At 37.1% G+C, this 12,439-nt stretch overlaps 1 protein-coding gene across 1 annotated transcript in view; it reads left to right on the top strand.

The window, feature by feature from the left end:
• The window catches only part of LOC134537257 (uncharacterized), a 32,020-nt gene extending 21,650 nt beyond the window's left edge, over nt 1–10,370 (top strand). The window contains exons 10-15 of the mRNA XM_063377527.1: nt 477–611; nt 2,070–2,275; nt 2,393–2,537; nt 3,909–4,130; nt 8,318–8,581; nt 10,088–10,370. Coding sequence (XP_063233597.1) covers nt 477–611; nt 2,070–2,275; nt 2,393–2,537; nt 3,909–4,130; nt 8,318–8,581; nt 10,088–10,260 — 1,145 coding nt within the window. The 3' untranslated portion in view covers nt 10,261–10,370. The remainder of the gene's footprint in view (nt 1–476; nt 612–2,069; nt 2,276–2,392; nt 2,538–3,908; nt 4,131–8,317; nt 8,582–10,087) is intronic.
• The last annotated feature ends 2,069 nt before the right edge of the window (nt 10,371–12,439 follow it).

Raw genomic sequence — 12,439 nt, 5'->3', positions numbered from 1 at the left:
AGATTAATTTAAACTTTTGAAAACATTAAAATTTTGTGAAGACTTAAAGGGAGACTATGGATGGCTCTTCATACACATTTGATGATAAAATATTATTCAGATGCATGTCTATCCCAAATTACTATTTTTATCAACCTATAATGTATTCTAAATAAATATTCTTCCACCAGTGATATTTATTCTTAGAGAAAGGTTATAGAATAAATGCTCAAAAATTGTGAGCACTTGGTAAATAAATGGATCGTAGCTAGCAATTATCAGGAGGCCTCACATTTTGTTGTTAGCTTTCAGGGCATGGTTATAAGTTTTTAATATCCAGAGTTCGGCTCTAATTTATTTTTCGAATTGAAACAATAATTCGTCAGAGCAAATATTTTATTTTGGCACAACTATTTGAAACTGCGATAAAAAATTGTTATCATTAAAAAATCTAATTATTTGTTCCGATGTTAAAAAAGAGTGCCCATATTCTGCAGGCCAAAAATGGAAAACTGCAAGAACTACACTGTCGCCTGCCTTCACTTCCAGCAAGATGAAGAACATGTTCCAGCTTGTATCGGAATGCGGTAAACAATTGACGAGTCACATTGCCAAGCAGCTTCAGCAAGAAGGTATGTTTACATACAATGTAGCTGTGTGAGCAATTATTTTGAACAGACTTTAAAAAAAGTAGGAGGTTCTCGATTCATTTGTATATGTTTTTTTATGTATGTTCGAAAATAACTTCTTTGTTTATGAACTGATATAAATTATTATTATTTTTTTGCATTGGGTTCAATATAGCTACAAAATGGTTTCATTTTAATTTCATTGTCATTGGACCGTGTACTTCGATGATACACTATAAGTGTGTGAATTGTGCAATTTTAATACATATATGTTTAAAGTAAAAAGGATAATTTGTTAGTTTATAATGTAAATTACAGGACGAATTTAGACTTAGCAATCGTATCATTTCTGACAGTGCTCTTTCGTCGTGTGGCCTATTCAATAATTTATTTGATTCTAAATCAGACAATGCTATTTCTTCCAAGGTTTTCACACGACTGAGAGCTATATACACCTGGCCTTTAGCGAAATTTTGGTTTTCTAGGCCTATAACAGCTTGATCAAGCGTAGTGCCCTGTAAATTGTGCACCGTAACTGCACAGCTTAGGATCAAAGGTAACATTCGGCGTTCGACGTCTCCGTATCCTTTAGTCGCCTGAAATGTTGTAACAACAAGAATTATCGCATTCAAGCCATCTTTATCTTCATCCTGCTTCCAATGGTATCATCATCAAATTTCATTAATTCACGTTTAGGTAATTCGCCTTCTTCGATTTGTTCTCTCCGAAGAGCGTGACACTTTAATATCGTGACAATCCCTATTGCTACATTTAAAAGCCGGTCTGAGACAGGTTTACTTCGCCTTAGCATGACCCGGAATTCTTCAGCTAACTTCAGCGTTGATAATAAATATAGGCAGTTATTGACATATTTTTGGAAAGGCAATGTTTGGTGGCGTCTTTCCATAAGTGTCAATTTCACGAGACTCGCTACAGCGTTTATGGTGTAAACTCTATGTGTTTTTGCATTTGCTGCTGTCATGGTATCATTGTAAGAGTCCTCTTGTTTCACGGTGAGATAGAATCGAACTACAGCTCCATCAGAAAACTTCTCTGTTAAAGATATTATGGTAGTTAATTCACCAACTCGTAAATTAATTATTTTAGATCATACTCGCATCTATTATTATATTTTGTTCGATGAAAAAATACTAAGAAGTTATCTCTACCTATACCTAATAAGCAAGAAGTTTCATTTCTGTCGTGCGTGGACTCCATGCAAACATTTTATATGCGGTAAACATGAAATTTTTAAGAACATTTTACATTTTTATTTTGACAATTTTTCTTGTAGCAATACACCCAAAAAAAAATATATATTAACATTTCAAGTATTCTCACATTTTGATTTATATTATTCTATTATTCCGTTATTTATAGTATTCTCACATTTTGACCTATTAAATTGTATACTCAACAACATTTCGGTATTTTTAACGTAAATGTTTATGTAATTTCCAGAAAGTGGTGTTCTGAAGGTGGACATGAAGGATTTCTACACACGGTTCACAAATGACGTCATCGCCACTACCGCGTTCGGCATCAGCTGCAACTCCCTCGAAGAAAAAGACAACACTTTCTACAAAATGGGACGGAAAGTGACACGCTTAAGTGGAAAAACGTTATTTCTTTTCTTTGCGTGTATGTCGTTTCCCAATTTATTGAAGGTGAGTTATATACATTTTGTATGTCATCCTGTAATATTTTATTTAATATTTCGGGATACACACATTCATAAATTGAAGGACAAGCAACTTAGATGATGTGGTGTTCTAAATTTGCAGCTGCTCAAAATTAAAGTATTCCCAAAGGACGCCACGAGTTTCTTCAAGCATCTGATATACGATACGATCGAAACCAGAGAAAATAAGAACATAATACGCCCGGATATGATCCACTTATTGATGGAAGCCAAGAAAGTGCAGAAAGGCAGGTGCTTTTTATTGATTCTATTTTCATCCCTTTCTCCCATCATCCGTCTCTCTCACACATCATCATCCTCTCTCATTGCCTAATGGTAGCTCATAGTATTAAATGTTTTCAATTAGGCATGTATTTTGTTAAGCAGCTATTTTTGTGTTTAATAACTTGATAGCTAATTTATGCAGGTTATTACTTGGACTGAAGTAAGAATAATGATGTATTTAATACACGATGTATATGCCTATATTTTAAAAACAAACCTGTTCAAGTAACCAGTTAAAGGAGGAGAATAAAAAATATAAATATAGAAAAGTCAGGGCTGTTCAACTGAAGGAGCCAAGATTCTCAAATAAATCTATCAACAAAAAGTAATAATATAAAAATGTCAGTAACAATAGTGTTTTCTTGTTGGTTTCTATTCTGGCCATGTTATTTAAATTTAATACTTTTTGCTGCGATCGTCAAATTAATAAAACGGTGTCTTTATATCTAATAATTTTTAAACGTTGTCAATCCCAAAATCTTTGTACATAAGCCTCGGTCGCACACATGTTGGTAGTCTAATTTTCTTGTCATCACTATTATTTAAGGTCTTTACCAGCATTCTTGCTCTTCATTTTTCGTCAAATTTTCTCAACAGATATTTACTAAATATTAATCTAACAGCAGTAAAATTCACGCAAGAGTTCATAACTATGCTCACTTGCGTGTTAGTTTACATCTCACACATAACGTTTAACTAATAAATATTTCGTAAAAAAAATATTTGCTAAGCAAACTCAAGAAGAGCTGTTTGAGTAATTTTTGCAGGAAAATCCCTTCATTTATAGAAATAACAAGAAAATGTAATAATCAATTGAGCGTGTCGAGCTAAGCCTTAAATCCCTCAAAAGTGGTACATAATAATTACTTTTTTTAAGTTTCGACAAACCCACTTTTAACTGTAGAGGAGAATATTATGTATGGTAATGTAGTAGAATTTTATTGACAATGCTATTATGGTGTAGATTATGAATTACTAGTATAGAAAATAATATATAGCTGGTAGGTAACATCCAATTACATTATTTAAACGACGGCCTTTTTTCGTGTAAAATTGTCTTTTAATAATTTTGATTTACCATATTGTAAACTTGGGTTGCAAAGGTTTTCTACGATAATCAAGCAGCGATTGAAAAAGTATTTATATTTCATAAACAACGTGTGCTACTTTACAGCCGTTGCTCTTTAATTTGCAATTAGGCCTATACATTTTTTTTTAAATATCATGAGATAATACAAGTGTATGAAAATTCAAGTGAGCATTTTGAGTTGGTAGTTCTTTAGATGATTTTGTTATCTTGTTGGTTGTTTTGTGATGTTATTTCCTTCGCACAGATCTCACTAATGACGACATTGCTGCCCAGGCGTTTATTTTCTTTTTTGCCGGATTTGAGACAACTTCAACGTTGTTGTGTTTCTCAACGCTGCTGCTAGCCATGCACCCTGAAGTGCAAAAGAAGCTTCAAGGCCACATTGATGAAGTATTCGACGACGAGGAGCAGACCATCACGTATGAGGCCCTGCATGAACTGGCCTACCTGGACATGGTCATTTCGGGTGAGTCGCTTTATTGACGTGACAACGTCTAATATTTCGATGAACGCCGGCTTCACGCACGAAAAAGTGTCCCGTAATGCACATTGTCCCACTACGGATGTCCCACTACGGATATGTCCTGTTATGCTTATTGTACGCATGCGTGGCATCTCTCTTCCACTAGATTGGAACAACCATCGATTTGACTTTTCAATCATATTTTCGTCATTTGAATTATTAATATTATGTAATTTAACGATCGTCCACCGATTTTCAGGTACGGTTATTTAAAAGTAATGTTGAATATTCAAATACGTTTTTAACGAACAATGGTGTTTTACAGTTACACATAATAATTCAAATTACACCCGGGATCTTTTGCACAATGTTTTAAAAAATATTGTAACACATTATAAATAAGTTTGGTGTATTTGGGATGCGTATTTGTTATTAAATCGTGTTATAAAAACGAAATAATATTATTTCTATACCGTGCTGCTATCTACGGTGACGGACGCGATCCGAATGAAACGCGATATCTATCCATAATCGCGGGAACCAGACACGGCGAGTGCAGTAATAATACATTATGTTACAATTGACTAAAGAATTATGGTGATTCATATAATTTATTATAGATATTTGATTAAAATTTATTTATATGAAAACTTGTTCATAATTATATTTAAACTTTATAGCCAAACGCCAGTTTTTAAAATTAATTACAAGTCGTCTACACGTGAACTGTTTCGTCGACTGTTTATAAAGTGAAGTGAAAAGTTAATGTGGTTTTCATTGCTTATTACAACAACAATTTCGGCAATAAATGTAAATTATTCTTGCATTTAAAAAATCTGATTACTAGTATAATTTCAAGTATTTATTCTTTTCTTATTAAAATAAAAATGATTCAATTTTATTCATAAAAGTATGCAATCATTTCATCAATGTTTTGTTCTGAAGTTGTCACGTTCTATCGTCCGTAAATCGACTTTACAGACAACCAATTTTTCTTTTTTTTTACGTTGCTCTTGTTCTCTAAAGACACAGTGACGCTGTTTAGTTAATCACCACATGAATTTATTAATGAACGTTATATCATATTGTGAAAAAATTATTCGCCTAGAGCTATATTGTTTTAGCTTTTAGAGGCCTTGCGAAGGTACGGGAGTCAAAGACAGTCTTATAACTAAAAGGTAAATTATTTAAGTACCTTCATTAAACAATTCATTGGGAAATATCAATTTTTTTGAATCCTGCCTCAAAATATTTCGAGTGGGATAAAAGGTGGTTGGGGGAGAGAGAGAACTTGAAAAATAAAATAAAAATATTAATAAAATTTGAACACATGCATTCAAAAACTAACATTAACACTGCCATGCCAATATGAACCCAAAGTAGTAGCAGTAGACGACGCGGCTTCTCACACAGGTGAAACTGCAGGTGTTCTAACAGCTCATTTTGAATCACCCAAAATAACAGACTGCCTCACTACTATTTTGGTGAGAAAGATATACATCCTAACCCCCCCCCCCCCCTTTACCACCTTGACATCCGCCACACTTATCTCTTCTAATTATTGTGAACGATACAACACAACACCAAAATTCAAAACCAAATTCATTCTTAACTTATGGATATTTTCACTTTGAATGGTTCCTCAGAATTGACGACCTGTGTTGTGTTTCGCTTGTGTTGACACCACATTCGAGAATTCAGCCTGGCTTTGGCTTGCGTGTTAGTTGGCTGACTAGCTCTTTTATTTTACTCTTTTTTTATGTTGCGAGGCCTTCGTTCCATGACAGCTCTTGAGATGAGTGTTCATTTACCAAGCGGCCTTGAGTTGTGTGTCACAGCCCGACTCCATGGCCGTTCCCCCCCCCCCCGCCCCCCCAAATGGTTGGGAATGAACAAACTGTTGGTCCTTCGAGTGACCATATATTATTATACTTCTGTTCTCTTATAGTTATGTAGGTTACACATCACTGTGTCGTAATTTTTAAGTTCCTGCACACTAAATAATGCGTTAGCACTGTTTGTCGAAAACATTTCAATACCTACTTCATTGTTCAGACAAACAGGACTATCCCAATAAAAAATGGAAATACCTACACCAGAATCATTTTAAAAGTATAACAAAAATAATTAACGAATATTTTAAAGCGCGTGTACAAGAATGTGCCCTTGGACCAAGTTAGATCGTAAAGTAACAGTTGTTCTGTAAACCCGAGTCCCCATCATGGAAACTTGTTCTACATTCTGAAAAATACACAACTAATTTAATTTTTTTATAAACATTGTTTGAAATATTAAATTATAACGATTTCGCATTCAATTGTTTCGAAATTTTAGTTCAATACAAAATCTACACTCGTTGTAATACAAATTCAAGCACAAAGATATTTTTTAATATATGTTAAAAACTTGATAGGTAATTTATGGAGGAAAGAATAATGATGTATTTAATAAAAAAAAAAAAAAACTCGTTTCTCCATAGCAAATAAAAAAGGTTTTCGTCCGATCACTGCTATCGGTTTGTCGCGATTTCGCTCCTGTTATTTCAGTGCAGTCCGTTGTGAAACAGTGCGAAACACTATTGGGCACCAGCACAAGTGTTGGTGAGTGCCGACGTGGCCGATTTTTCGGTTAAACTGTGTTTTGTGTGTGTGTTAAAACTACATTCACAATGTAAACAAACATTGTCGGGTTTCGATTAATCGATTGTGCTGACCAGTCGACTGTCGAAACCTTATCTGATAAAGTCTGCAACCAAGATGGCGACCAGCACGCAGTTGCGCATGACGAGAATGCTGACTCTACAGTTTTGTATGAGCTTTTTGCCCTGCGAAAAATCTTCTCATTGATGATGCTTCGGTATTTTCATTTATGGGAAAATATTATTATGTTGGAACGGACAATATCATGATGCGGGTGCATCTTCGGTGGATCACGGCTGAAGTTTTTTATTTGTATTGTTTAGAACAATTATTTCAAGATACAGGAAGCAAGTGAAGAAACCTTAAAGACAGAAAACAGAAAGTGATATAGTTCAAATGAAGTAAATTTTTATTCAGAATATAAAAATTTTACCAAACGTTTTTGTGGATTGTTAACTGCTAGACGATTTAATGGTGTATTGACCTTCGCGTCTAAATAGTGGCAACATTATTTGTTTTCAAATACTATATTAGAGGACCATTTAGCCTAAAGCATTCATGAGAAGTGCATACTAAAGGATGTCAGCCATATTTTTGACCTTTCGAATCCTTGCAAGAATCCTTACAGAATCGCTTATGTATCCTTTCGTGAAAGGACGAGTAGCTTATGTCCTTCCATGCATCCTGATGGCCTTGAGGAGTATGTGGCGCTATCTTTTAGTAAAAAAGTAACAATATTTTGTTGCATGGCCAGCTAACTCTTGTTTACACCCTTTTACGTCTATCTAGTACTGTAAAATTGTTAAATTGAACATGTAAATCTTTAAAACTATTTGAAAATAAAATATTTAAAAAAATGTGAATGCATGCAAATTACTGCCGAAAAAATATTTATTTGAATTAGCGTTGAAAGAATTAGGATACCAGTTTTAAGATTTGTTTATCGCTGAATGCAATATAAAAATTAAAGTATCCTTGGTTGAGTCTGCATCGGTGAAGGCTACATAGCCTACATACTATTCGGAAACAGAAAATGTGTCGGTTACAGCAAACACAGATACGTGGCTCCAGCACACAAGCCTAGACTACATTAACAACAATGGTCGCGAAGACGTTAAATCAACTGTCTAAAAAAATTTTTTTTAACTCCTTGCGCGTATTTTTATGTATAGGCCAACTCTGCGTTTGCTCAGCTAGAGATCTGCTAGACAGCTAGTTGGGTGATTTATACACTCCACATTAAATTATTCTTCTCATTCGACACCAGAGTGGTGCTCATTCACACCGACCACATAATGTATTCTACGTTATTTATACATAAAGTGGTGTTTTAGTCACACTTACAAAAATATTTTATATATATATTGTTTAATCTGCTCTTTGAAGAGTTATAATACATTTAAATTTGTGTCTTGTGTTTACGATGTGTACAATTATAGTTCATAGTGTCTCTGAATATAATGTCTGGGACAGGCTTTTACTGATTTTAGATGATTTGGTTGGCCATTCAATTGACTTTTCAATCTTGTACATGCCACTGTGTGTTGACAGAAACGCTGCGTCTGTACACCCCGGCCGTCGCGACCGACCGCGTGTGCGTGAAGAGGTACACGGTCCCGGCGGCAGAGGGCAGGCCCCAGCTGACGATAGAGAAAGGCGAGATCGTCATGATCCCCGTCATCGGTCTGCACATGGACCCCGAGTACTTCCCCGACCCTAGCAGCTTCCGGCCGGAGAGGTTCAGCGAGGAGAACAAGCACGACATCAAGCCCTTCACGTACCTGCCCTTCGGCGTGGGACCTCGCAGCTGCATCGGTGAGGCAACCGGCGGCAGTGGTGTCTGGGCTCCAGGCTTTGCTGGGACCTGGCCCATTTTACTTTTATGTAGAGAGGCCATCCCGGGGTGTGTGTGTATAGAATAGGTAGCTCCCTAATGAAAAAGTCTGAGAATTTTTTCTAAAATAAACTCTAGAATGTTTTTAACCCAACCTTGAACTTAAAATCAAACCATAAATTTCATATTGTCTTAAAGAACTTTGATATTTTGATATTAAAGATCAAACTTCGGTTATTTGTATCATTAAAATCTTTGAATGTTTTTATTATAAGAAGACATGAAAACTCGATTGAAATCGGAAGGCAGCACTTTGAATTAGATGCTAATAAGTTTTCAATTTTTCGTTTTCCCGTTGATGTCCATAAATTTTTCACAGAAAAAAAAAAGGGAAAACAAGGGGGTAAAAAAAATCACCGGCGCGGAGCCACCCGTGTATAGTGCAGGCCAGAAGTCTTGCGAGCCGGGCTCCATAGCTCTATGGAGAAGCGTCGCTCGGAGCGGACCAGCGGGACCAAACAGCGAAAGGTCATTAATCCGGTACATTCGGGACTTCAGCGAGTGAGGAAAGAGGGGACTGATGAAAGTGGTTTATTTGGACCAATTGAGGAAATATGCCGGAAGGGGTACGTTACCTGTTCGGGACGAACAGGTTTAAGGAGGGGGCAGTGTTACGAATGCAGGCAGGACCGCGATGCGCGCCAGGTTCGGAGCTGGCTGGCGGCCCCGCACGGTCACTGACGTCATGCGCCATCCGCTGACGTAAGGCATGCCACGCGTGCCTGGCCGGATTACAAGGGTCCTCGCTATTCCCCCACCCCCCTTCCAGCCCCAACGCATCACCCCACCTCTGGACGTTGTCAATGACCCTTTTAGCGGCTTGGGAATTCTGCGGGTTTCCCAAGGCCGCCGCGCGCAGTGGCATGAATAAACACCGCCTTTCTGGACGTTTCGGGCGTCGGGTCGGCCGGGGAAGTTGCCTCTCTCTCTCTCTCTCTCTCTCTCTGTCTCTCTCATTCGTAAAGTTTTAAGCGTGTTGGTCTTGCAACCTTGTTTATTTTTGTTTTATATTCATTTAATATTATGTTTTTTTTATTTGCAAAAATAACTGATGCAATTAATGACAAGTGTTATACAATATTCTATTTGTATAAGTGAGACATGCATACATAGTTGAACTTTGTGCTTGACTGATTGGGTCATGATATGCACAATAACAGTTCATTTTCTATGTTTTTACAGTAGTGTAACTCATATAACATGGATCTATTCTCGAAATATTTCTTCGTAATATAATGAACAAATATCTTATAATGCAACAAATGGATTTATACTATTAAATTATAGCATAAAATTCATTGTAGACAAACATCTCTTATCTATATTTTTTATTGCGGTTAAAATTAGCTGCAGTGTATCGTATATTTTCTGTGTGGAAATCATATGTAATGATTTTCTTTAACTTAAATATTCGTTCTTTTTTCCAGCTAACAGGTTCGCTCTGATGGAGGCGAAGGTGGCCCTCGTTCACTTGCTGTCCAGATTCGACTTCCAAGTTATCGACAAGACTCCACTGCCTATTAAACTCACCGACGCTATGCAAGTTAAGGGAGGATTCTGGCTCGGCCTGGCACCTAGGAATAAGCCAACAACACATTAAAATTGTCATAACTCAAGATGAATGACTATATACAAAATATTATATTTTTAACATGGGTTATTATACATTGTTGTCTTTTTGGTGTATAAAGTGATATTTTTTTAGTCAAACGTGTGTGTGTTTTTTTTTCCTCGAGTGATTGCAGAGTTGTCTGTAGTTTATAGAAATCTCCTTAAAGTTTAGAAGTGTAATGGTCATATTTTGGGTGGTTGGGAATGTTAATGACGTTATTTCTGACACCACAGTAAACACTGGCAGGGAAAAGGATGGTAAGGAGTGGGTATGAGATAGGGGGGGGGGGGGGAGAGGTCAGGATTTTCTTGGGCTGGATGCTGTACCTTCACACTTATCGATTAGGTATGGCTTCAGTCCAGGAATTCGTTAAGTGCCAATTTTCTCCCGCAATAATTGGCAACAGATTTTCCATAAAAGTTATCTTTTTGTAATGACTTGTAGTGATTTTTAAAATCGGCAATTGTTCCTTGTTGTGTATCCAGTTTTATTTTAAAATAAATATTAAAATAAAGAAAGAAATTGATTGTGTCTGTGATGCAAAGCTATAAAAATACAAAATAATTTGATTTTGTGTGTCATATATATATATATATATATATATATATATGTGTGTGTGTGTGTGTGTGTGTGTGTGTGTGTGTATAAGTTATATTATATATGTGTACATGTATATATATATATATATATATAATGTTTGAGGTACTGACGACGTTAGGGCCGTTCCCGTGGTTCGGAGTCGCTGCCCAGCTGCTCCGGTAGAGAGGGTACGTGCACGTGGCAAGGGAACTACCCTAACTTAGGTGAAATAAAAGAGTTTTTGACATTAAGGTGTGTTTAATGCACACGTCACACACTGTACATGGGCTGTCACGGCTCCCCTCTGTGACAGTCCATCAGGGCGAGGCCCGGCTCCACGCACCTTGAGCGCGACACGACACCACCAGTGACCTGACTGGCGGTGACACGACAGTGACGCGACTGACAGTGGCGCGAATGACGATGACACGAAAGACTGACGTAACTGACGACGCGAACGACTGTGACGTGACTGACGGTGACGTGACTGACAGTGACGCGACTGACAGTGACGCGAATGACGATGACACGAAAGACTATGACGTAACTGCCGACGCGAACGACGGTGACGTGACCTTCGCGACCGCGCGCTCTCATGCCACTTAGGCGACTGACTCGACCCACGCTCCGCGACGTCTCAGCGGCCTCCCCCCTTGCCGCGTGCACATGAATCTCCCCTCTTCTCTTCGTGTGCGAGTGCGTGGAGCCACATGGTCACAGGCGGGGAGACGCGACTCAGTCGCCCGGGAAACACATCTACAGGAACACAACAAGACAAAAGATATTCACACCCTCACATAATTACATAAACAAAACCTTTGTTACACTTTTGCGCACGGGCGCCGGCGCACACGCAAGCCTGAAGCAGCAACGGGCAATAATGGCCTCAGCGAGCCGGAGGAGCACTTGGGACGACGTCAGTACATTGTTCCCGAGAGTAATTGTTCCGTGTAACATTTATACAATTATATTTTAACGTAAAATATTAAAATAAAGTAAGAAGTTGAATATTTTTGTGATGCGAAACCATACCATAACCAAAATTAATTTAATTTAAAATATGAAAAGTTTAAATTGTATATAACTGAACATGCAATAATGAACTACCTATTACCAAACATTAAAACATGTTTAGGGTTGAAGCCAAATAAGCAAAATCTATAGACAAAAAAAAGTTTTTTTTTCTTTTTTAAGCGATGCGTGTTATTAAATACTGAAACAAGTGAATCTCTAAACATTATCGTAAATTTAATGTTTTCATAATAATTTCAACAAGAAACAAATTGGACATTTGCATTAGAGGATAACATTTTCTCTGCAATTAAACAATTTTTTTTTCTTCGTAAAAGACAATAAAATTTTATATTTCTCAGGTCCAACTTAACAACTAATTTTCATTTATTACTTATGCATTTAAGCATACAATCTTCACGAACATCAACAAGAGAATCGGACAGGGTGGTGGAGACGTGACGGACGTCGCGTCGGTCGCTCTGCTGCTGCTGAGATGGTTGCTTGCCCCATGTCAGCTCCATGATAAGAAAAACAAAGAGACAGTAGACGGCGGCTTGCCTCACGACCGTGTCTT

This window comes from Bacillus rossius, chromosome 12, assembly GCF_032445375.1.
Source record: "Bacillus rossius redtenbacheri isolate Brsri chromosome 12, Brsri_v3, whole genome shotgun sequence".
Classification (NCBI taxonomy): Eukaryota; Metazoa; Arthropoda; class Insecta; order Phasmatodea; family Bacillidae; genus Bacillus; species Bacillus rossius.
Note: the sequence above shows the minus strand (reverse complement) of the source record. Positions and strands in the feature narration are given on the sequence as shown.